This window comes from Pipra filicauda, unplaced genomic scaffold (genome assembly GCF_003945595.2).
Source record: "Pipra filicauda isolate LSUMZ 115617 unplaced genomic scaffold, ASM394559v2 scaffold184_size3518187_pilon, whole genome shotgun sequence".
Taxonomy (NCBI): domain Eukaryota; kingdom Metazoa; phylum Chordata; class Aves; order Passeriformes; family Pipridae; genus Pipra; species Pipra filicauda.
This window is the reverse complement of record NW_024104292.1, coordinates 726,743-753,005: the sequence shown is the minus strand read 5'-3', so window position 1 is coordinate 753,005 and position 26,263 is coordinate 726,743. Positions and strand designations below refer to the sequence as shown.

General features: G+C 41.7%; 1 protein-coding gene and 1 pseudogene across 1 annotated transcript; both read right to left on the bottom strand.

Moving 5' to 3' along the window:
* Positions 1-894: 894 nt before the first annotated feature.
* Positions 895-7,912, bottom strand: LOC113995454 (annotated as a pseudogene).
* A 7,249-nt stretch (positions 7,913-15,161) lies between these two features.
* Positions 15,162-25,991, bottom strand: LOC113995485 (transmembrane 4 L6 family member 1-like). The gene is made up of 5 exons (XM_027735635.2): positions 25,803-25,991; positions 23,233-23,298; positions 16,677-16,822; positions 15,711-15,897; positions 15,162-15,193 (listed from the first exon to the last, which is right to left on the bottom strand). The coding sequence occupies exons 1-5, from the start codon at positions 25,971-25,973 to the stop codon at positions 15,173-15,175; spliced, it is 591 nt and encodes a 196-aa protein (XP_027591436.1). The 5' UTR covers positions 25,974-25,991; the 3' UTR covers positions 15,162-15,172.
* Positions 25,992-26,263: the final 272 nt, after the last annotated feature.

Genomic DNA, 26,263 nt, shown 5'->3' with positions numbered 1-26,263 from the left:
CATGTTTATTGTAGCACCGGGTGCATCGAAAAAAATCCCAAAGAACGCACCACAAATCACACAGATTTTATAACTTTAGACCATCCTCTAATTACAGATTCAAGGATTACCTCACCCATCCCACCTCATTTTCCCCCACAGTACCCCCCCCTCGAATCACTTGTTTTTCTCTTGACTCCTTGGTTCTGGCATGGTTTCCTGCCTTCTGGACCTGGTTCAAGGCCTAAATCCTGTTTCATCTTCTTTCTCACTTTTATCAGTCTCTTCACAGGTGCAAGGAACCATCTCTGTTTTATCGGAATTCTTGCCTGTAACAAATCTTCACAAGAAATTACGAACTACGCACTTTCCCTTGAGAACTTCTACCCTTACTAAGATACATGAATTCTAAGGCTAACACTCTCCTTTTAAAATGCTTAGTCTAAAATACATAAATTCTATGACTAACAATTTCTAATAAAGTACTTAATTTTACAGCTACAGATTAAATTTTTGAGATAGTGGCTTATTGAATAATTAAGGGCTGTTGCTTCGTCTTGCACATCTGCTTCTGCCTTTTCAGATCATATGAGAGATGATGTCTCACACATCCCCAGGCTGTGGGATCCACACTGGCTGTGTGGCCTGGTACCACAGTGGGGAGAGGTGTAAGCAAAAGTTTTTGCTGTATCAAGGAAAGCTTTGTAAAGCATACAAGGAATGGTGCAGAGCTGATATTACTGCTGGACTACTGTGGTGGTTGCACTGCTTTCAGTAATCTGTGTTTTTATAGGTCTGATATTCTCCCCAGGGATGGTTATGCTAAACCTCTAACTGTGTAATAGAAACAGGTTTGCCCACCTTTTTTTTTTGAATCAAGAATATCCAATCTATTAAACATTAATTTGTCTCCTTTGTGGTGAGAAAAGTATGTGACTTGGGAATGCTCTAAATGTTGGAGCATGATTTATAGCTTTGCTTTCAGGTGGGGTACCCGGAGCACCTCGAAGCAACCACTGCCCGGGCCCAAGGTGCCCGCCCTGTGGTCACCACCACAGGATTGTGCTCCATCACCATGTGACTTTAATCACTGCAGAATTCAAGCTCACACATAAACAGAATTTGGTTTTATTGCTCTGTGAGGACTTTAAATAATTCATACCAGAGAGAGCAAAGGGAAGAGCTATGCTGTTTGTGCCATGCTCTAACTGCTGAATGCACAGTGGCCTTTCAAATGAAGCCCCACGTTTAGCCACGGTTCTCTTCTAGTGCAATGGTTGGTGAACCCCTCTGTTTCTCCATCTGCTGCAGGAGGATGAGGGTGCCGGTTCCCCCTATGATATTGCAAACATCCCACCAGTGGGGAAGGAGGTTTCTCTGAAATAAAACCTTGGCCAGTTATGAAACAGCAAGGATCGTGCTGAAGGTGAGAAGTATGGTGAATGTTTTAAAAGGGAAGACCTGGCTGTAGATCCCGTTCACCAGGGAGCAGACTGGGTAGCAGATGACAGGGGGGATGCTCAGGCAGGCTCCCCTGATAGTAGCCTCAGCAGGAGCCCAACCAAGAATCCAGCAGCTGAGCCGTAGGTTTTGGTGCTGGGAGCGAAGAGGGCACAGCAGAACTGGGGGAAGAGGAGGGCATGCACCAGCTCCCTTCTGAGGAACCAGAGGTCATGGACAGAGCTGGAGTAAAAAGCCAGACTGGGAGCCCCAGCCCCAAACACCAACATGGAGGTCCTCATAGCCCATAACACCTCTATCTCTGTAGCCTGTAAAACAGAGATTGTAGCGTTAAAGTCATGACATTTACTGGTGGGATGGCCAGCACTGCCCTGTCCTGGGCTGGTGTTCACCAAGCCCTTGATGCTTTCAGGCACTACTTGCTACCAGCAGCCACCCAAGGCAGGCACCCCTGGAGATGGAGCTGCCCTCTGGACTTTTAAGGGTCCTCGTTTTATGCTTTTTCCATTAAGACGTTAATCCAAATTTTATACCAGTCATATTAGAATGAGCAAAGCTCACTAGTATGGATATCGGTACCCCTACCAAGGATATGAACACCCTTGACTTACTTTTGGAGCTCTAGCTCCAGGAATTAGTTCAGCAGGTGAAGGACTGATACCTCCAATCATGGACTAGATTAGAAATAGTCTTGAAACAAGACTGTCTTTCCTGACACCAAAACTGCTGAATGCTGCAACCAAGTACCTTTTTCCTCAGAATTTTCCTGTAGATATTGTGAGCGAACACGGAGCCAGCAGAGAGAAGAGCTGACTCTGCAGAAGACATTGTGACAGCAGCAATGGCTCCCAAGCCAGCAATGGAGATATATGCTGCGCAGAGATAGTGCAAAACAAGTGGCAGTGTCATTGCTGATTCCCCTCTCCCAGACTTGGAAGATTACAGCTTATCTGATTCCAGTCTTTTAAACAAAACAAGGAAAAGTCACAATAAATCCTTCATGGACATTTCTGCTGCCTTTGAAGTTGCCTTATCACAGGGACCAGTCACAGCAGGGCTAAGAACTGAGACCCACTTGGTATTTTAGGACTTAGATTAATTTTTTTGGTTCTTTTGTGATCTCTTGGGATTCCCCTTAGCATACTGCAGCTCTCACTAGATCAAAGATTTTCCTTTTCCTTTGCAGCATCTCTAGATACAGCTGTGCTTTGTGTGTTTCCAGAATTGGGATAGCTAAAGGTCAACCTCTAGACCCGGCTCACAGGAGAAGGGTGTTTTGCTCTCATATCCCTAGTGACAGATGAACTCGTGACTTCAACTGGTTTCCTTAAATGTTCAGCGATATGTCTGCTCTTCAACCCTTGCTCACCAACACAGGACTGATCACCTGGGTGGAGGCTGTGAGTTTACAGGACTGAACTTCTTGCTTCCTTCAAGCGAGTTTTCTTCAGAATCTTGTTAACAATCTGTAGTAATATTGCTGGGTCTTATGTGCAAAAGGCATTAACAGAAGGAAACATAAACTTTCTTCTAAAATAGGATTATACAGGGTTTTACAACTTAACACAAAGTCCATGAAAATCATATCATGATTTTCATATCATATCATATCATGAAATAGCTTTAAACAGGTCTTGGGGCTGTTTAAATGTCTTTAGGTAGTTGTGCACTGAACCTCAGAGGGCTCCATATTTCTGGTAGAGATCACTCATCTTGGTGGCCAGGGCCACAGGACTGGGTAACTTGATGTCTAAATCACGACTTCTTTGGATCCCACTTTAATCACTTTTGACAAAAGCATGTTAATTACTCAGAGGCAACAATTAGTTTTACCTGTTGATGCTGCGACTGCACCAATGAGCACAGAGAGGATGGCCGTTGCAAAGCATCTGAATCCTGAGATGTAGGAGAGGAACCTTGTCTGTCCTGTCGAGGCAGCAGAGAGCACCCTTTGGAAGTAGGTTTGCCATGGGATGCTTCCAAGCACCTGAAATATTCAGATGTTACCAGTGGTACTCACCAGGCTGTAGGGCATCATCCGTCCATCCAGATGGATAATAATATTTAGTGTTATAAAATTTTCATTTCAAATGCATAAATGTTGCCCAGCTCTAACTCTTGAGGATGGTATTTCTTATGGTTGAGGATGTCCTTTTCTTTTGTTTTCATTGGGATGAATGTAAAATTTGAATGAAAACAGGTTAATGGTTTGGCAGACTGAGAAAGCTGAAAAATAGGTTGCTTGCAATAGTGAATCAGGTACTTGGAATAGTGAATCAGGCACAGAAGAAGGGAAAGTGAATTTTTTTTCAGGAATGCCACTTCTGTAAATAAATCTACACAAACTTAGCTAGATTATACTCTAAAATGAAAAACAGAGTAGAGACCTCCCATAACGCTAAAGTATGACAGTGCATGCTGAGACAATGATAGTCAAAGAGCCTTCAATATCCAAGATGACCCTCATTGTTGCTCCTGCAGAGAAGAACGGCAGTCAAGTATTTTAAGACAGATTTAATATGTGCAGAATACAGAATAAATATGGTTATGTTATTCTTTTGATGCCAGCACACCACACTACATAAGAAAGGCGGTCTACAGAGAGTGCAATGAGTGAGAACTCGGGAGAGCCTATGTTCCCTTTCTGCTCTTGCTGGTACATTGCTGTGTGGCGTTTGCCAAGGCACTTTGCCTTTTTTGGTCTGCTCTCCCACAGGCAAGAAGAAGGTACAAACTCATATTGCCAGACCTCTCTATTATAATATAACGAATATATACTACTGTCATTTGTTTTAAACCTAAAAATATATTTTCCAGGAATAAGAAATGATTGTTTCTCTCACAAAAGGAGACATGAAGCACAACTTTCCACAGCTTAATCCGACATAATTCCCAAATGTGTTTTATACTCTGACAGTTGTGCCACACTAACAAATATAACAGGAAAGTAAGTATTTACCCAGAGATGCCAAGATAGCTGCAAAACAGAACACCTTTCTTAGCACTGGTGGAATGAAGAGTAAGCTTCCCATCATGTTCCCATAAGTTTCTTGTATGGGGTCCATCACTGTCACGTAATTCTTGGATCTCATTGGATTTACAAAGAAGTAACCACCTATCAGAAGTGATGACATGTTTTATATTCCAGGAAAAAAAAATAAGAATAATATGGTATTTGTGTATCAGACCCATATAGTGAGTGTGGAATTCATATATAATTCATATATATAAGAGAATGATGCAACCAACTAGACACCAGGGCCTAAATTCACTTGCCTAAACATGAGGGTTTGTCCATCTGGGAGTCCCAGATTATAAAGATATCCGCTTACAGCTGACAGATAGAACCATCCACTTTGGCACATCTACATCTTTCTGGAGGCCTGGTAGGACCCTCTAGGGCACCCCAAATGGCATAAGATACCTGTGTGACTGTAACAGGAACTTAGCTCAGAGGATACCCACATATAACCTTCTCCCCATCCCCAATGACCTCCCAACATGAGACATAAAGTTTTCTGAACTGCATTCTGTGGAAATCGTCATTAGGCAGAGACTCATATTTGTCTAAAAAAGAGACAAACTTTTGTCCTTGGCCATGTGAGGCAGCATGTTGATATATGTTCCTTTTCTGATTACATTTTCGTTTTGGTGGCTTCATTGCCTTTTCCCAGAACTATATTGTTTTAATCTGTGCATTGAGCTGAGTCCCACCCACCTTCATCTAAATATTAGACTTCAGATGTGCAACCATCTCATTTAAACCAAAGAATACGTATAGTGCCTAACCCTGAAGCCAACAGGACTGCTTGTCTGGACTCTGCTGACCTGAGCAAAGATTGCAGGATCAGACCTGCACTCCTCAATTTCATTAGTAAGAATTACTCACATTAGCAATGCTTGCAATATATTTCCAAGCCTGATTCATATTCACGTCAGTTGGACTCCTTTCTTTGACTTGAGAATAAAGGTCATTGTTATTTTAGAAATTCCTATGTAAGGTCCGCACAGGTCTCCTTGCTTTCATCATACTGTGTCCCTAGAGAGTTATGGTATAACGCAGTGTGGCCTGGAAGAAACTTTATTCTTGCAAGACAGCTGAACCTCAGTGTGTGTTCGATAATTCTCAGAGTTAGAAACGGCAACTCAGATATAGAACACTGCACATTTAACTTAGTTACAACACGGTAGTGACCAGCTGTGAAGTGGGATAAGCTGGATGCACTACACATTTGTGATAGTTTTCACCCTAGGCCTTCCTGGAAACCAGCTTGTAACCAGGAAGGAACTAGGAAAGTGACCAAGGAAGTAGTCCATGTTATTCCTTTACATAACCTGAGGTATAAATAAGCTGACTGGAGAGACCTCGCTCTCTTCTTTTCTGGCAAGGTTCGAGAACAGTAGATCCCTACGTGGTCTTGCTTATCTGAAGTTGAGGCCTGTATCGACTGCTGTTGTCTGCCGCTGCGGGAGGGGAGAGTGCTGGGCTGTGGTCTGGCTGTCCTGCTTTTCTCAGGGGAAGTGGTAAGATTTTGCCAGTTCTTTAGTTTGCTGGTTATCAGGTTTTTAGACTGTGCATACCTGTTTTGTTTCTGTCCCTTTTCGTCCTTTTTTTGTCCTTTTTCCCTTCTCCTCTTCCCTTTTAGAAAGCTATTTGGGGTTTCTGGGGTTATATGTATATAATATTCTCACTGTATAGATCTGTTTTATATGTAAAATATATATTTTTTGCTATAGCTTTGGCTGTTCGGTTTTTTCTCCTTCCCTCTCTGGGAAGCAGTCTCTGTCGTTGAGTTTCGGAGACTTGGCGGGAAGCCAGATCGAAACTTGTACAACATTCGTCCTGAGATGACACTACTCAGAAGAATGTACTTTAGAAGAAAAATCATGATGGTGTTATTTCATCCCACAGAAATTTCAAAGAAAAAATAAAAGATAACAATATTCTCAATAGTCTGTAAGTAAGAGACCATGTTAAAAAAGCAATATGCACATAGCCACGGTCTTCTAAACTTGCCGGATAAGATTTTTGTCCTGTAAGTTGCTCCAAGCAGGCAAAACTCTACACTAACGGCAAGCTACCCTAACTTGTTATGCTTCAGTTTAGAGGATAGCATTATAAATGCTTATTCTGGCTCTATGGGAAACTGAAGAATCAAAACCACCTTTAAAATGTACTTTATGCTCTGTTAGATATCTTAATATACTCATATGATATATTTTTAAAGCTTGTGCGTCCTAATTGCATGAATTATTTACCAACAACAAGGGACAAGGCAAATCCCACAGGTGCCTGGACCCACAATAATCCTTTTGAAGGCAGGTAGACGATTTCGGCTGTGCCATTGATATATGCTCCTCCAACCTGGGTGGCTGTAAATGTGGAAGACGAGAAGATGAGAATGGCAACACATATTCTCAACTAGTCTTGTAGAACAAAGTGAGAGCTTGTAAACCTTTTTCTCATACAAATATTTAATCACGCTTCTATTTTCTTTTTTTCTCTCATGCTGAGATGTGCTGCTGAGTTTAAACATTTAGAGGCAATTTGAATATATTAATTTTTAATTTAATTTTTTTTTTCTCAGAGGAAGGCTTTTGCTACAGCAAACAGAATTGCCTTTGTTATTCTGCCATGACTGATTGATCATCCTTCATGAGCATCACTTACATGGTCTAAGAAAATGGACAAGCAGACATTGCAGTCAGAAAACAAACCTACAACACTGGCTGAAGTGTCTTAGACAAATACCATTTGGGAATGCCTTCACAAAAAAACAGGTCAGGGAAGCAAATTTCAGATGACACCATGCAACAAAGAGAGTAAAGGGGAGCAGAGGGCAGCAGTCAGTGGGGAAACATTTTTTCTTTAGGAGAGAGTCCAATGGTCACCAGGAGTGGCAATTTATTCCACACAGACCTAGACTGTTCCAGGAGTAATATTGTTCTGTAATGCTGGATAACAGAAACTGGTTCAAGAATAAGACCACAGTTGTCCTTAATGAAAAGTGTCATATTCTTCAGTCACTCTTAAATTAAACTCTTTAACTCTTAACTAAACTCTTAAATGAATCTCTTTAATTTAAAAGCATCTACATAAACATTAGGTTCTGCTCAGTGCGAAAAGGTTTGGAAGAATCCATCCCAAAATGATTCATGAAGCTGTAGCCTTTCAAAGTCACACTTAGGTAAAATCTTCCCTGACATTAAAGAAGTTAACTTGCTTTGAAAGAGAAGTCACCCAGTTCTATATAATACAAGTGCTTTAAGAAGAAATCTGAAAAGAAAACTTACCAGTTGCAGTAAAAAATCCAGTGAAAACATTTATATTCTGGCCTCCAACTATGGCCATTTCTGTTGTGTTCCTGTTCTGCTGATCCTTTTTGCTTTTCCAAGAAGCCCAAATTCCAGCAGCTAAAGTTAATATAAAAAAACCACTTGTAGATACTAAGCCTGGTATATTTAGAGGCATTTTCTGTTACTTAATTTATATCAGAGAGAGGAATAATGTCATGATGATAATATTCTTTGAGTCCACAATCAGAAAAATATAGAAAAAAGTCAATAAGAATAGTGCTGCCTTGTAAAGAAACTGCGGAGTATTTGCTGTACTTTGCAAAGGAAGATGCAGTATGAAACGGAGCAATAAGCCCTAAAGTCCTGAGAACTTGATGCAGTGTCTCTGTCTTTGGAGGAGTATTGACAGTTCTGCAGTCTTCCCCCTTTTTCACAAGATATGCAATCTTATGTTGTTGGGAGCAGAGTTAAGAGCGTAGTAATTAGTGTTTATAAAAGTAGTGGAACACTGATGTGAGGGTTAATAATAGCCTGTCGTAAAGTGGGGGAAATGGTATGTTTTGTATTGTATGCAAATAATGCATATTTCTCTAGGTTCTAGGCACAAGGCTGACGTAGAAGTTAGGGCTAAAAATTTATCTGTTTAAAGTTGAGTGAACTACACTCTCAGTAAATAAACCTAGGAAACAGTAAACAATTTAGCACTGACCAATGGAAGGAGCTGCATGCTGATACTCAAAGCAAGCATGTTATCATTCCTTTGCTGGAAACCAGTAAGAAAGCAAGGTGATGTTGTACCCCCCAGTGAAGCTATAGGAAGGGTACAGACTTTTAAACTACTTTTTGAAGCTCCCTTCAAACAGACATAATTCTGAAAAAAAGCCTCATATGTGCATTAAGGAATTAAATTAGTTACATTTATTATAGAGTAGCCATACCAATATCCTTTTAGTTGCTCTGTGAACCATTATTATCTGTCAAAGTATAATTCTTCATAACCAATTCTATGTAAAAACTGCCATATTTAGGGCACATGTATGGCTTTTCTGGATACCTGCATTCACCTGTGGAGTGGGGGACATCACAGATTTCTTCTTCACAGACGCACTCTGAGTGAAAGGCCAAACCTTTAGAAAGGCTTTTTGCAGTGTGTCATCTCCTGCAGACATCCAGGAGTAGCTGTGCATAGAAATGTCAGTGGCAAAGGCTAAGCATGTCTCATGAGCAGGACATGGTAGGAACACGCAGGCACATCGGTGATGGCTGTGAGAAATGAGGAAAAGTGCAGGAACCCCATGGTACCTGTGACACCTTTCTGTACAAGGGGAAATAAGGGTTTTGGTAAGATTATGCAGTGGTCTGGTTGGAAGTGTTTACAAAGAAGAGAAAATTAAAAGACATGAAAAAGCCTGGCGACCTTATTTATCCTGCCTTATGAGAAATATTCCTTTATATTTATAACCAAATGCTATTTTAACTGAGTAATGGTTTTTAACATTGACCCAATTATCTAAGTACAAAAAGGGACACTGTGCATTTTAAAGGTACGTTTTTCTGGGTGGTAATTAGAAACACTCCCTTCCACCCTAAATGAACCTGCTACAAGGTCCTAGAAACTGCATCTGTCGGTGGCAATGGATTCATTGGTTTCTCTGGTCTACCTTCCTTTATCAAAATGGACGTTTCAAAAACTTTTAAAACATTGTTTACACACAGACACATGCTAAGCTTTTCTTCTATGAGCAAATGTTTTACAGCATATTTCCTAGGGAGGCAAAGGATAGGGCTGAGAGTGCATGTGGCTGAAGGTGCACTCAGCCAGGTCTCGGCCTGCTCTGCAGTCAGCCACTCCTGGGAGAACATACCTGACATTGCACCCCTCATGTTGGGGTCTACTAAATTCAACATGTCCAAAGCAAGATTTGAATTTGTTCTTTGACATCTGCAGAGATTGTCTGGTTTTTTTTCATGTCTTGGGGGAAAAAAAAATAAAAAAATAGTGGCAGGCAGGGAAACTTCATTTAAAGACCAGGGGGGTGGAGGGCAGATGTAGTGGGACAAAACCTAAGTAAAAACATTGCACAATGGGATGAAGGAGACTTAGAGAAAAAGGATGTGTGAGGTAGTTCATCTGAATCTGGAATGTTTTTGATGATATACAGTGCATGGAAGGATTAAAAAAGCACAGGCTTATACCAACAAGACCAGTTCCTTGATGAATCTGTCGTTGTACTCTTTTGCCATTAAATGACTCTCAGATAAGGAAAAAAATGAAGAAATCTCATCAATTAAGAGTTTTTTGAGGTGGGCTTCACCTTCCTGCTCGTGATGGGGGGCTGCAGCTTATTATACCAGCTGCTGCACCGCTTACTTCATGCTCCTTGAGTAACCCATGGGGAGAAATATGCAATTTTAGGGCGTGATTTACTGACCTGTTTAGGTCTTGTGAGGCAGGACAGGGTGAGGGCAGGTCTCAGATTGCTGAACTCAGGGCTGCTTTTAAGAGCAGTGTCACTATACACATTAGATGTTTCAGAGCTTGATTTGAATTTTCACATAGAAATGAGCTTGTGTCACCTGAGATGCTCTAAAGCCACTGAGATGTCCACATGGGCAAGCTGATGTTTCACAGCCCCTGTGGGAGACGCATGCCCCTCTGGAACAGCAGCTGGGATATTCTGGTGTATCTCCAATGGTTGTGAGAACTTACTTGCAGGATACAAGTTCCTGTCAGTACCTGAAGGGGCTACAGGAAAGATGACGAGGGACTTTTTACAAGAGTCTGTAGTGATAGGAGAAGAGGTAGGGGCTTTAAACTGAAAGAAGGTGGGTTTAGATTAGATATTACAAAGAAATTCTTTACTATGAGGTGGTGAGGCACTGGAACAGGTTGCCCAGAGAAGTTGTGGATGTCCCATCCCTGGAAGTGCTCAAGGCCAGATTGAATGGGGCTTTAAGCAACCTGGTCTAGTGGGAGGTGTCCCTGTCCATGGTAGGGCATTGGAACTAGATGATCTTTAAGATCTCTTCCAACTCAAACCATTCTGTAATTCTGTAATACTCAGCTGAGTTCTTACTCTTACTCCTTATCAGTTGACCTTGATAGAACAAACTATGGGCTGTTGGTAAAAGTAGAGGAATGCCTGAAAGAAAGCGAGAAGTGCTACATACCAGTGAAGTTTTCTATCTCTGATGGAAATGACCTGCACCATAGTGAGCACTAACATCTACTTGGCTTTGAATCTAACTGACAGGAAGAAATAAAGAGGGACAAAGCGGTGGCCTCTGGGCCTAAAACAAAGTCTTTACCCTGCCTTTATGGGTTAAATGTGCTACAATATGGCTGATGGGCTTCAGATGGCTCTCTGTGGCCCTTGGGCTCAGGATAAAAGGGGTGCTTTGGGGTAAGAGAGGTTCTGCAGGGAATGGCATTTCTGAAGGGTGGCTGTCCCCTGTCAATCCTCTGGAAAGGGACAAGCTGGAGCTCTGTAAGAGATAAAATAAAGTAGTCTGAGAGTCTGGAAAGACTTGGTTTTTTTCCCTAATTTCCTTTGGGATTTTTTTAAAGTTTGTTTACACAGAAGAGGTTGCCTGGGAGGAGAGGCACAGGACTGGGACAAGTAAAGCAGAGGCTGTGTCACTCAGAGGTCTGTGGGGACCAACCTCTCACTGGTTTGTTTTGCTGTGAGTGCCAACAAAAACTGAGCAGTGGGGCCTGAGGTGTCTGAGCCATTTGCATCAAAATGAACTGACAGTTCCTCTTGAAATGAGATGTTGTGAACTAGTCTGCGGTTTACAACACAGGCATTTGGATTGTGTCCTTGATCCTGACAGATGAAACACTGGTTTTCAAACATTTACAAATTTTCAAATGGTGTCCTTGGTCTAAAGTTTAATTCGTATCCCAAGTCAATCCCAGGAATACTTTTTCAACCAACAGATTTGCAAGTGGCTGATCTCCTGCATGAGTTTCAAATGCAGAAGACGGGGATAATTTGATGAGAAAATAACATATTTTTAATCCTTCTATAAGAGCTTGGGTGGTGCAACTGCATGGTAAATAATAAATATCAAAATTAAACACTTTTTTCATTATGTCTAAGTTTTTGACCATTAGTTAAAGATCATAGATACAGAGAAGACATATTAATAGGTAGAGAGAAAGATCAATAGAGAGAAAAGAGATATAGAAGAATATTATGAGTTCCTTAGTTTTACTAAATTCTTCACATGTACAATACATAACAAATTTCAGGGACAAAATTCCTCTTTTTTTAAGGAGATTTCTCTGAAATAACTCTTTTCATTTTGGGAAAAAAAACCCCAACAACTTAAAATTGATAGTAAACTCAATTATAAAGCATGATATCTTATCTGTAGTCAAGCCAACTCTCTGTTCAAATCAAAGTTTTTATTATATTTAATATTATGTAGACGTTGTACCAGGAACAGTGTGGCCAACAGGTCCAGGGAAGCGATTCTTCCCCTGTACTCAGTGCTGGCAAGGCCACACCTCGAGTACTGTGTCCACTTCTGGGCCCCTCAGTTCAGGAAGGATATTGACGTGCTGGAGCAGATCCAGAGAAGAGCAACGAGGCTGGTGAAGGGACTCGAGCACAAGTCCTATGAGGAGAGACTGAGGGAACTGGGGTTACTTAGCCTGGAGAAGAGGAGGCTCAGGGGAGACCTCCTCACTCTCTACAACTCCCTGAAAGGAGGTTGTAGCCAGGTAGGGGTTGGTCTCTTCTCCCAGGCAGCTGTCAGGAAGACAAGAGGGCACAGCCTTAAGCTCTGCCAGGGGAGGTTTAGGTTAGATATTAGGAAGAAATTCTTTACAGAGAGGGTAATCAGACATTGGAATGGGCTGCTCAGGGAAGTGGTGGATTCTTCCTCCCTGAAGGTTTTTAAGATGAGACTGGATGTGGCACTTAGTGCCATGGTCTAGTAACCATGGCAATAGTGGATCAAGGGTTGGACTTGATGATCTCAGAGGTCCCTTCCAACCTGGCTGATTCTGTGATTTTCTTTTGAAGCCTTGCCCATCAGAAGAGCTTGGGTTTGCAGGTCTCCCTGCAGTGCTTGTCATGAGGAGCTGCCTCTGTTGCAATGTGCTGGCCAACTCCTTGAGAAGGCCCTGATGACACTTCTGAGAGGTCAGGCTTTGATTCACATAGAAGGTGATTTGGGGAGCTGAAATGATTTAATCTAATTTTAGCCCCCTTAGGTATCTTGGTTAAATGAATTTTTAGCATAGAGGCAGGTGTTTGCTTTGGTCACCCACACTTCTGTGTTGCTAACTCCATCTGAGATATTTAGGTCTCTAGACATCTGTGAGTGGCTCTCAGGTGTGACAGAGGACATGGGAGACACCCTTGCCACCTGGAGTGGCAATTTAACTCTGCTTTCTATGTCATTCCATTTCTCTTCCTACTGGAGGTACTTTGAAGTCACAAGTCCTTTACGTCGCACAAATCAAGCCAGAAAATAACTTCAGAAGAACAATATTTAATATTTACATATATTAGTGAGACCAGTGATCATGTTGGCAGGACAGAGGGTGTCCCCAGGAGCACAGAGACATGGCACTAAATATCTCCAGAGCGGGAACAAGGAGATGGCAGCAGTACAGTGCACTTAATTTTCTGTGCTGGAAGTGTGCCAGTGGGTATCTCCCTCTCCTGGTGCTGGCACAGCCCAAATTGGCTTTATCAGAGAGGTGAGAGTCAGGGAGTCAAAGCTAAGGGATGAGGGCAGGGACTGTGAAGAGTTCATAGAGCCCCTCTGCTGGTGAAGGAGTCTCTCTCCACCTGACTACATGTGAATATTTCTAGCTGCCTCCTTGACTCTTTTCCTGGTTTGATGTCTCCTTTATGTGGTAGCACTGTCCAGGCTTCACTGCTGACAATGAACATGAGCTTTTTAAGCCACCTAGCAGGCTTGGATGCACCTAGTGATGATTACAAACTTGGACAAGTCTTATGCTTTATTTTTTACAGAAGGTGCTTTTAAGTTTTATGGGTCAAATTTCCTGCTTCTAGAGGTAAAACTGTGCTCCAAGGTACATATGCTCCTCATCTAGGCAACTTCTTCCCCATTTTTGTATAAAGGAGACATTTATATGAAGCATTTTGTATACTACATTGGAGGACAGCACAAACTGTGTGTCTGCAATCACTGTGTTCAAATAGCTTACTCCAATGCAGAAATATTAACTATGACTGGGAAAACACAAATGTCTCCTCTTTGAAAATAGACTCCAAGTACTTTAAATATATTCAGGTTTTCATAGCTGTGTACATATGTTCAGCACGGGTAAAGATTGATTAAAAGGCTGACTGAGGGAAGACAGTTCAAGTCCAAGAATTAACCTTTGAGGAAGTCACTGAAATGATGGGTTTTCTGAAATTTCCCAGTCACGGACTTTAGCTCAAGATCAAGGGTTTGTGCGATTATGCAGATCCTGGTTGGGATAACTGTTACTATAACACTAAAACTGATGCAGTTTGTTGCCTTCAGATTATATCTTTTGTTTTTTACTAAGCTGAACATAATTGCTACCTTTATCTTTGGTTATCTTTAGCTAGTCAATTGGTTTGGCCATATGATCTATTCTAGAGCAACCCTACAGACCTGTGTGGAAGTTAGTGAAATTCCTATGTAGTTTCATGAGGGCAAAATGGTTTTCACCCCTGTGTTAAACCAGATGTTTCTAAACTCTTGCTCCAAACCCTGCTGTCTATATTGAACCAAATGCCCCTCAAAGGCTCCCACATCTCTCAGATACTCCTGAAGAACCGATTTAGAAGTGCACTGGACTTTGTCAAACATGAGAGCAAGCTACTGAATGGCACAAGGGGATTTGGCTCCAGGGTGGCTGAAGGATGCTGAAAACTATGTTCTTCAGTTGCCTCTGCAGTGTCTCAAAAACTGCTTGATATATTCTCTGCTCATCCTAATTCAAATCTTTGAGTGCCCAGTTAGCACGTTAATAGGAATGGACAGGTGAGCCACAGTGGGATCTGGGGAGGATGGGATGTTATTTACATCAGCCAGAGAGTGCCTGCTTCATACAGTTGATAAATGTATACATGAACAACAGTTCCATCTCCCACATACACAAGAGGGCAAGTGGTGATCTTTTATCTGAAGATTGTTGTGCTTAATATGCAAGTCAGGACCAGGTAGAATAACGTTTTTGCTGGTACCTGAGGTTTAGCAGGTATAGTTACAGAGATGAAAATGTGGAGTCTCAGATCTAAATGATCTAGCCCTTTTCCACCCTGACGTGTTTTATAAAAAATTCGTTTTGCCCCCAAAAACTCCTGAACATTTTGTTTTTAGTTTGTTGTTCCCCCATAAATACAGTACAGTGCACTATCCTTATTGTATGTGAATCGGCAGCTCGGGGCTTGTCCTGGCATTCCCTGTAGGTCATTCACATCCCAGAAATATTTGTCTGTAAGGCAATGAATGAAAGACGATTAATTAATATCCAGGGGGATCTTAAGCTTACTGCAAATATCTTGTACAATGAAAAGAAACAATTAAAAGGAAGCAGTAGTGATAAATGAAACTTGAAAGAGTTTTTCTTCCATTTTATAAAATAACAATTTAACTGCTGTTGACCAATTTAAAACATATCTACTTTTTGTCGCTCTCTTACAGATGCTAGGGAGGGTCATTACACTTTATCAAAAAGGCGTCTTGAATAGGAACACAACCATGCAAGTGAGTATGTCAGTATGTCATACTGCTCTGCTGTTCAGAAATATCTGAGGACCGGGTTATCCCTGACTGCAATGTGATGGAGAGAGAGCAAGTGTGTGTGCAAATAAAATCTGTACTGTCTCAGCTCCCCCGAGGAGCTTGTTCAGGGGCTGTGCACATCTGTCAGCTCATGTACCATTACAGAGCCTGAAAAATAAAATTGGTAGGAATGTAAAGCACTCTGATATCTTCTACTGCATACCAACCTTTCTTCTCCTCATACATGTGCCACATATGAAACCAGTAAGTCCATTGATGACTTGAATAAAACAAAGAATAGCTTCAACAACACCGATGGCCAGGAGAATAGAGAAAAGAACAATATTCCAAAGGATGATGTTTTCAGGTTCTTTGCAAATACTCCATGTTGTCTGGTTGAACAAGTAATTGTCTCTGTGTTAGAGAAAAATAATTGGCAAAGTATTAGAAAATAAAAACTGCAGAATGCTTTCTGTGTTTTCTGGCATTACATTTTCTGAGCTTGATTGCACAAAGTGAGTCTCAAATTCTACTAGTTGGTAAAAGCTGGTGATTCTCTTCAGAATTCTCTTTGCACAGATGCAATTGATAGCTAGTGAATAGAACCACATCTGTACTTTGTTGCATACACAAGAAGCTCCTCTTTGTTCTGTGGCTGAATTGTATTAGTTATTTTGTGTTAATAACCAAAGAGAAAGGTCTGTAATGGTTTTAAGATGTGTCTCCATATTCTCCATTCCTGCTGTGGTATCTCAGCCCATCTCTAGCTCTGACTTGAAGAGCATGATTGCCAAGGTTAACCTTAAAGATTCAGAGAAGATTTTTTCTTTGCTTTTCAGAAGTAAGTAGAGCAGGCTCAATTCTTGATGATTTAACAGATTAATGTGGCACAGTAATCAAACATTTCCCTTTGACTCCTTTGGGAGTTCCAGCTCACCAGCATTTTAAAAGCATGATGCAAATTGCACAAAGGGCCCATGACAAGCACAACAGAAGAAACTCAGGCAATTTGCCAAAGGATGATTCCTTGGTCAAAGAGGTGACCAGCTGGAACATGCTATTCAGAGAAATGTGAGTTTAGTCATACACAGGGTGGTCCATCAATTAATTTTGGAAAAATTCAAGTTTGCTATAAAAAGATGGGGGAGAGATCAGGGAAAGCGAAGTTGGAGGAGCCTGTAAGCCATACTCACTTCAGAGTGTCATTCCTGAAAGGGTAGAGGTATTCTCCATCACCCGTGTCACACAGAGGACCCCCAATCAGCCCCAATGAGGAGATGACCACACAATATGCTCCTCCTGCAAATCCCAGCACAGCCAGAATCACTGACAGCAGCATCTGGAAGGGAAAAGACCTTCAACATTGCATGCACAGAGGTTTGAGTGGCATGGAGAGTGTGGGAAGATGACTGGGGTTAAAAAATTAGAGGAGACTAAGAATTACAAGATAAAATGCAACTGCTACTCAATGGATGGAACACGGTTGACATGCCCCATGAGAGTTCCCTATACAGCAATAAACACCTGCTATGGGGGATGGATGGAACGGAGCACGGAGCAAAATGGAGATGCTGCGGCCTCCCTCCATAGAAACCCCTGCAGGGAGGGGAGCACAGTGGTACTTTGTAGTTCCTAAGGCTGTATGGCACTTCTCAACCAAGGGAGATAGATGAAGACATTCTGCTGCTGAGCAACAACTGTTGAAATCCCATTTCTTAAATGCCAAAATACTTCCACCTTCCATTAGGCATGAGAAGCGAAGTGAGAGAATTTTACACCAGTAAGAAATAAAAGGATTTATGAGTCAAGTCACTCAAGTTCTACCTAAATATAAAGAAATAGTATAAAAGTCAGTTGAGAATAAGGGAAAATTGAGGAAGACTCCACTCGTCCACTTCTGGGACGAGTCAACGTGCTGAACCTGTCTACCCCCCTATAGGGACATCTGTTGGGTAAGACTCATACTTCACGTGCATTAAATACTGATATTAGGATTAGAACTTGCTTTATAGTGTAGCAGATTGTTTCAAACATGTTTTTGCAGTCAGATACTATCACTGGCAACCCTCAAACCTTATTAACCTGCCACAATTTGTATTAATAAAGAGTGTTATTCCATAAGCTGTTAGAGTAAGTCCTTTACAGGTGCTAGCAGTTGACGGCAGCAGATAACACATTGGTAAGACACACTGAGGGGTCTCCATGCTGGTGGCTTAGCCCCCTGAAAAGGGCAGTCGAATTACCCTCTGATCCAGTGAATCTGTTCAATGAAGGGTCCCCTTGTGAGATGCTGACAGACTAGTCAGGTATAAGGGTTTCAAATTCTCTGGGGCACTGACAGACAAATAAATCACTAAGGGTTGAGAAAATCTCCTCACATTAAGGATTGGATGAACCCCCCCTTTTCAAATGACAGAGAGCTTACACTGAATGGGAAAAAATTCTCTTTATTTGTTTCTTACTATATGCTGAAACTACTACTACTACTTTTTCTACTACTATTAATAATAAATTTGTGGGAACAAAATATAGTTGACTTTTTCTGACTGTTATAGCTATTCTAGATGTTAAAGGACTTATTTGCTTAGCTTTTAAAAGGTTGCAAGCCCAGAGCTTTACTTATTCAGAGTTTTATACTTGAACTATCAGTCTTTGCGAACGAAGATTTGGGAAAGGTCTTTACCTTTTTTAGGTGAGACACAGTGTGCGCTGAACTGAGCCCACCCTTTAATCCTAAGGTTCATCTGCCAGGGCCGAGTGAGCTTGGACGGTGGCAGTGAGGTCCTCAGGACATAGGTTTGTTTAGAGTGACCTTCTCTTAGATGGATGGCTTTATAGGGCTGACGAGCTCCATCTGCCCGGAGAAGTTCCCTGACCGGGAATCGAACCCGGGCCGTGAGAGCGCTGCATCCTAACCACTAGACCACCAGGGAACCCCGAGATTTCATAATAATAACGGATTAATAACTTTTTTTTTTTTTTTTGCAACGCTGGATACTCTTTTTTGTCTTTATCTTCATGTTGGCTGAGTTGGCTCTTAGCAGAGCTTCATTGTCAGCAAAATGTGGGTAATTTAGCATATTGTCCCAGACCAAAGGAGTGCCTGGGTTTCAGCTGATGCGCTGTCTCTCATACTAAGATCACCAACCATGCCTTGTGGTGAAGGTGAGTGACTGATACTCCGTTTGAAACTCCTACCTATCTTGAATCACTTTTCTCATTTACTTTAACTGTGCATTCTGGTTGAAGGATCTTAATAATGCTAACAATTCATTTTAGCACAGTATAGCAGTATGGGGCATCCCAAACATAATTATGAGAGAAAAAGTCAAATGGTCTTTTGCTATTACTGTGTTTTATGATAGTAGTTAGTACTAGTAATACTTGTCAATGCTATCTTCGATGACTGTTCTCTGTCACATGATTTTATCATTTGAAATCTGTCTACTGTATGACTAGCCTCGAGCCAACTATTTCCCTTACTGTGTATAAGATCATATAGACAAAGACATTAATTGTCACCGAAAGGGGAGTCTGAGGTTACTTCAGCTGTTAGATTGGCTCTCTTGACATTTTCTAGACATGTAGTGGCATTTTCCAGTTATATGTACTGTTCTGGACACTTTTCTGAAGGTTTGCCTCATAATCTGTAGAAATCTAAGAATTTTATTAACTAATTCATGATCTCAAATTTTCAGTATTTTCCCTACTTTTACTTTTCATTGACTTCCGTCAACGCTGCCTCCATACAATCCTAAACATCCACTGGTCAGATTATGTGACCAACACATCTGTTCTAGAACAAGCAGCAGTCACAAGTATTGATGCCATGTTGCTGAGAACACAGCTGCACTGGGCAGGGCACGTCTCAAGGATGAAGGACCACCGCCTCCCTAAGATCCTGCTTTATGGTGAACTTGCCACCGGCTGCCGCAAGAGAGGAGCCCCGAAGAGAAGAAACAAGGACTCCCTGAAACAACATCTCAGCCTTGGCCATATTGATCAACATAACTGGTCTACTCTGGCCTCCAATCGGGAGACCTGGAGACACACCATCTATAACGCTGCTGTCTCCTTTGAGAACACACGCAGGATCACTCTCGAGGAGAAAAGACAACGCAGAAAGAATTGTGTCTTGCAGAATATACCACCTAAGGAGTCTTTCTGCTGTGCCTTTTGCAATCCGATATGTCTATCTCGTATTGGCCTCATAAGCCACCAGCGTGCTTGTAACAAACGTGGATAGAGCCTTCCCAAATCTTCGTTTGTGAAGCCTAGCCATGAATGAATGAACTTTTCATTGAAATTTTTATTTCCTCATTTGTGTCCTTGGTTGCAACACAAGGTGTAAACTGGTATGCTTGAGTTTGTTGAAATTAGTTTCCTGTGGTGTTGACCTGTTCTCTACTTCTCACAAAGGTTTTGCTTCTCTTTTTGCTGATTTTCTTTTAATGTTTTCCCTGCTTTATTCTTCACACAATTGGATTGCCCCTGGTGAGATGATGAAGACTTTTAGCATTTGTTCTCTGAGAATTTGCATCAACTGCTTTGGTGAAGTTACCAAGTTCCTCCTGTCCTAGCTTGTGTTGCTCTTTATTGCCCTGGTTCTTGTTTCATGCACATTTCTTTCTTCTCTGTTTCTCTGTAGGTGTGGAGTGGTTGTTTTTTTTTTTTTTAGTTGGTTGGGTGGGTGGGTTTTTTTCTTGTTGTTATGCTGTCTGGTTATCCAGATCTTTGCTTTTCTAGGTCTGTTTTTCTGGAAAGCTGCTATGGCTATTCTTGTTCTACTGGTAATTCTTAAGGAAGGCTTAGAGAGAAATACTGGAGTATGTGTGCTGATGCAATGAGAGAAGCTGTATTTTGGGTGGGCCTTTTTTCCTCATCATGCTAGTGCAGTGGATGCTTTTAGATGTGCATATGCTAAGCTGCAAAGCTTTCTAAATCTATTACTTTTCAAAATCATTACTCCATAATGCAAGGACAAGAAGCCATTTATGCATATCTGAAAGTAATAATTTAAATTGTATTAATGAAAAAACTTGATGCAACACATAATCATTGTGAACTGAAGAAGTCAATAAGGTGACTAAAAAGTATGAGAAATATAGTAATTATTACTGTTGTAGATACTTTGGCAGTGTGTAAAGTCTTTGATGAAATCTGAAACTATTAAACCAGAAATTGCACAAAATACAATAGGATAGAGTCCCTTCCCTGAGGAAAAATGTTATGTTCTGATTGAATGATAATTCTGATCAATAATAGTGCTTTAACCTTTTTTTTTCCGTGTGTAAACCGATGCTGAGTATTCAGTGTAGATTGTCGGTTTATACCTAAGATCTCCAAAGCAGAAAGGTGCCCAAACTAGCCTTTGATTTACAGATGCTCCTGAGTGGCTCCAGTGAGGGCTATTTCCCTGGCAGTAGATGGAAGCTGGTGGACAAGAGCTGGGGACCCCTTATCAGGTCCACCCAGATCTACCTCACAAGGACTTCTGGTACTTTGGGAAGTTGCTCCCTTTATACATGTTTGAATGGATCCCAGGGGTCCTTTGCTCTCCAGAGCCTCACACCATCCCCTACCTTGGATATGCAGCCTGTATGTTCAGGACATCTAAGCAACCCTGCTGTGGATGTCTCTGCATTTTCTTCCACTATCCCCAAAGCAAATTTTCCTTGAGCTTCCTTCTGTTGAAGAAGCATATCATTGGCCTTCAGATCTCCCTGCAATACTCACTTGTTTTTGCATGCTTGGAAATCACTCTTCCCCTGGAGCTGTGCAGGGGAAACTGTTATTTTTAATGCCATTCATAGCCACTCACTCTTTGCTCATGTCCCCTTCTCATCTCTGCTTTGAACCACATTCTGTTTAAAACATAGGGTGTAGACCTTCACCCTTTTCAACTCACAGAGGTGTGTGACTCCCATAGTCCCAGAAAACAGCATTTTAATTGATATGCTGTCCTCACTGAGCCTATTCCTTAGTTTGCTCTGGATAGCTTCATCACCTGGCCATCAGCTAGCTCTCTTCATATGAATATTTACCACTTTGTAATAAGGGTTAGTGGGTATGGTGGTATTTCTTTGAAGGTTGGTCTGAATGATCTTGAAGATCTTTTCCAACCATAAAAATTCAATGAGTCTCCTGATTGTGTAAAATATCATCATGCATACTGAAACTACTTTGTCAACATCTATTGTATTCTCTGTAAGTGAAAACAAAAAAGAGGAGGAACAGCTTGTAGGTTACTGATCAGTGATTGGAAGGTGCAGACGGTATATCTGGCATTCATATACTGCTGCTAGGAATGTCTCAGACTGTGAAAGGTTGGTGGAGGGGAATGGAGGATAGTGGGAGGTCTGTGGATGTGGGCTACTGAATGACACTGTGCTAACAACCTTTATTGTTGGGCTGGGGAGTGAACCCAGCCAATCTGGGAAAGTTCGACTCTTGGCTCTGTAATATTTAGTGTTGGAATGAAGGATGGGGAAGGAACGTCTAAGATGTGTGAACTCAACCCAGTTCAGCTGGATTTCCCCTCATAACTCACCACATTCAGCAGAGTGGGAGAACCACCACGGTATGGCTCTTTTTCACCACTGCTTTCTACATCACACAAGGTCAGGCAAAGCAGCTGGCTCAGGCACTGGGTTCAGGGTGCTTGGGCTCACACCCCAGCTCTGCAACTGGCCTGCTTGGCCATCATTAGCATCCTATCTGCTTGTGACATTTGGTAAAATCAATGTAATGGCATGTCCCTTGGGACGTACTTGCTTACATCCTAATGAAGAATGCTATTTTGGTATTATGAATAATGAATTAATTTAAGTAAAGCATCTTGAAGAGATAAAGGTCTTCTCATGGATCAAACTAAATATTAGTTGAAGACTAGAGAAGATAAATGCTTGATTGTATAGAATCTCTCATTCCAGGTTGCTTCTGGGAAGGATGCAGACTAAAAAAATATTTCTACGTCAGTTTATTCTTGCCAATCATGATAGCCACACAGAAGTCTGTGCCCAGGGCTTGAGAAATAATGGAGATGTCTGTATAGTGTGTTGCTTTATAATATTCTTAATTATCAAGGAAAAAAGTCTTTCTAACCGTTCTTTAGATGACAGCCTAAATTGCATTTGCATGTTTCATGTGCATAACATTTGGGCAAATACAGGCTACTAGTCCAAACTGTGGGAAGCAGTGTGGGCTCCTTAGGGCCAAATGCAGCGGCTCAGGCTTTTAGCATGGACCTGCCAATAGGGGACCTATCTACCCCTACAGAGGAAAGCAGGAATGAACCTGTGGAAAAACAAATTGCCATGGAAGGGTATGGAGGAAACAGGGCCTGGTGGAAGCAGAAGGGATAGGTAGCTGTCTCAGCCTTTAGTATTGCCTTCAGCAGGGGAAGCTGGACCCACGTTTTACTTTATGTAAAGCAAAGCCATGCTTTACTTTACTTTATGTGTAGTACCCCTCTGCCCTCAGCTTTGTGCCTTAGTGCTCCAATATCATCCCTGGCTGATTTCCCTTGTACCAGCAGCTGCAACATTGTAACATTCTTGTTGGCTTAGCTGAGCTCTCAGCCCCAGCCCAGGGACGCTGTAGATCAAGCTCCCCTTCTATGTTTCCCTGACATGGCTGTTGATGGTGGCGTGATGGTTTGTGACTGCACATTTCCACCTGCTGAGCAGCCATTTAGGAGCTGTTGCACAAACTCTATAGTGCCATTTCAACACATAAATATCCACTTACCCCACATCTGTTAGCGCAACATCCTGCTCCTCCTGCTCCCAGCATCATGAATGCCGGCAAAATAACCTGTGAGAAAAGCACAAACTGAATTGGTGTGCAGCACTTTTGCTGGGATGGTTTTTAAATTCTGAGAGCTGGGGCATCATGTTCCTCAAATGCAAACCACCTTCCATCTCTTCTCTGTGAGTTACACCTGCTTAGATGTTGGTGCTGCTGAAGAGTTATTTTGAAATAAGTGTGGGATTACAGCTAGAGCTGTCTGGCAAATAGCTGGTACATTAATTCTGGTTGCTGAAGCTATACTGCTTCTTTTCAGCAGGGTATTGCTGGTTTTTTTCGGAATTTATGTGTGCAGTGTGAATATCTCTGTTAGACTGTGTAGGACAGGGTTATGAAACCTGCTTAGATATGCAGGCCCCCAAATATTTTTCAAAGGATTTATTCTCCGTTGCCTTTTATGCACACCCCAGAGGCAACCTATAGCACCTGCAGTGGTGGCTGGACCACAGCTGGAAGCCTGAAGAAGTAGAGTATTGAGGTTAAAAAGGTGTTCCTCTTCCTGGAAAGAAGTCAGCTCTTAAACAATCACAAGTGGACCCCAAGGCAGCATCAGCCCCAGTGTGCTACTGTCTGGCACTCAGAAGAAGAGTTAATACCTCTGCCCATCAAGCCAACACTTCCTTTCCTCCAGGGCTGTCTTCATTCTTTCGAGGTTTTCCATCTAAGCTGCAAAGACCTTTTTGTCATCTATTAGCCTGGCTCAGGATGAAGGGTTTGCTTGGCAGCTTTCTTTTTATGCAGTGCCTGATTTTAAACACTGGCCTTTTGACATGGGAATGAGAATTTGCTAGATTTGGCTGTTGTCAGTAAAACAGGAGCTGTACATGAGCCATGGCTCAGTCAGGCACTTCCCAGTGTTGCACATAAGCTTTCCCTGAGGAGAGATGTTACAATGACACACAGAGCCTCTCTTTACACCTTAAATGTCTGAAATAAGGAAACAGAGAGGTGCATGGGGTATTGCAGCCTCATCCGTAGAGCCAGGATATGGAACAGACTCCAGTCATGGGACATTCGTCCCCCTGTTTAACTCTTTAGGAGGCCCAGAAGTCAATCCTCAATTTTCCATGCTTCCAGCACCTAGAAAACAGAGCTGATAACAATGCTTTCTTTACCCTTTTCTTCTCCTGTGGGCATTTCTCATGCTGTTTTCTGGAAAACCTGTACACCCAACAGCATTGCTTGTGGATCAATAATTACTCCTAATGCTGTGTTTTGAAGCTCAATGCAAATTTTTCCTCTCCTCTTACTTGCTGTTCTCATTTTTGATGTATGTGGTGCTGGCCACAGGCAAGTCAGTGTGGAAGCCTTAAAAGAGAGCTCATTTTCAATGAGCCAGTGATGCTCTTATGTCTAACATCTGCCTTTTCTTTCATTGAACGCCAATGACTCCTGGGCTTGCAGTGATATGAATTTTCCACAGGTCTCTCATGTAGTTCCACTTCTTCCTTTTACAGACTCATGCTTACGTTCAAACTCAGCATGAGTAATAGGCCCAAGCAGTAGCTGGAAGAAGAAGCAGGCAAGCTGCTGGTAGAGAACAATTTATTGAATGATCTTATACCATGTCTCTGCTTTGGGATATATGAGTCTGAACCACATCCACTGCAGGTTTTCTGTAGACTTAAGTGGCAGCTGCATCATAACCTGACTGTGAATGATATTTGCTTTATTTCTAAATTAATTCTTAAATGTTCTTTCTTTTTTTTTGGCATGCAGGTAGTTAGCTCTGTGCCAGTTTACCATTTGCCTAGGCTGCATAGCAGCTTGTATGCTGGTCATATGTACAGTACTCTCTCAGCTTTTTAACTGCCCTTGGGTAGATAATTGGAAGAGCACAAAGGGAGCAGGTTTTCTGATGAACTGGAAAGATAACCATTCCCCAACATGTTCCCTTCCAGCCATGGATATTCATATAAAAGCAATCTTTCCTGAGACCTGGAATGGAGAATTAGTTATAGAAGAGCACATTCAAACCAGATCAAACCCAAGAAGGTGTAGGTGGGAGTGCGGGAACATGAGGCATTCAGGGTTTAAGGCATTTGCAGCTCCACATTTGTGGAGTGTTAGTTGGGTTTTTAACTAACACCTACTGAAATGTTTCAGTTTTGCCCTTAAAGTTTTTGAGAATTACGTGTGCATAAAATCAGTTAGAGGAATAACGAGGCCGTGCAGACAATAGTGACCTCCAGCTAATCTTAGGACCTCAGCTTTGCTTTGACTCATGGAGAATGAACACCCATGTAACCCTCCTCAGAGTGAGCAGTCAGTCTTAGTGCTCCTTTCTGTCTTGGAGTCCTGTTATGTATTTCAGGAATACCTTCATTAGCCACTTTTTTGTCCTAAATACATTTTCTCAGTCACATTACCCAGCTTCCCAGTTAAGCTGTTCATAAGTTTATGCAAAACACATTTCTATAACTTTTTCTGTTAATGGAGGTTTTCTTGGCCCTGAATTTAAAAGAAAACAGAACAAAACCCCTAAGAAACATTAGAAACACCTCTCTTACCAGTATCCCAGCTCCTAGAATGCCATGGAAATACCAGACCAGATCGGTTATCTCGCTGAGCTGCAGAACTTGTCCGTTGGGGAAGTACAGGAGAATGTTGGAGATGATGGCACATGTCGCCAGTGGGAACAGGGTAATCCCAATGCACTTTGAACACTTCCCCGTGCACATGGCAGCTCTCTGCTCAGGAAAGACACAGGGAGGTTTGGGTTACTGCAGCGCAGGTAACACAGGATTTCAGCAGTTTTTTTCTTAAACAAAGAATCTTTAAAGAAGAATCAGTTTTGAAGAAAGAAATGTTCCAGGTAAAACTTACACAGATAATCCTATTCTACAGACCCTGTTCCCTTCAGTGACTTTATTTAGAATTGAATTGCTCAAAACTGGAATGTTTAATTGGATTTATTTAAAATTATAGGACTAAACCTGTGTTGCTATGAAATTAACAGAGAGTTTGATTT

Coding starts and splice junctions, on each gene's coding strand:
- LOC113995485 (XM_027735635.2), bottom strand. CDS start 25,973: ATGTGCACGGGGAAGTGTTCAAAGTGCATTGGGATTACCCTGTTCCCA. Junction 23,299..25,802: donor TTCTAGGAGCTGGGATACTG/GTAAGAGAGGTG, acceptor CTTTTCTCACAG/GTTATTTTGCCGGCATTCAT. Junction 16,823..23,232: donor GTTGCGCTAACAGATGTGGG/GTAAGTGGATAT, acceptor TTTCCCTTCCAG/ATGCTGCTGTCAGTGATTCT.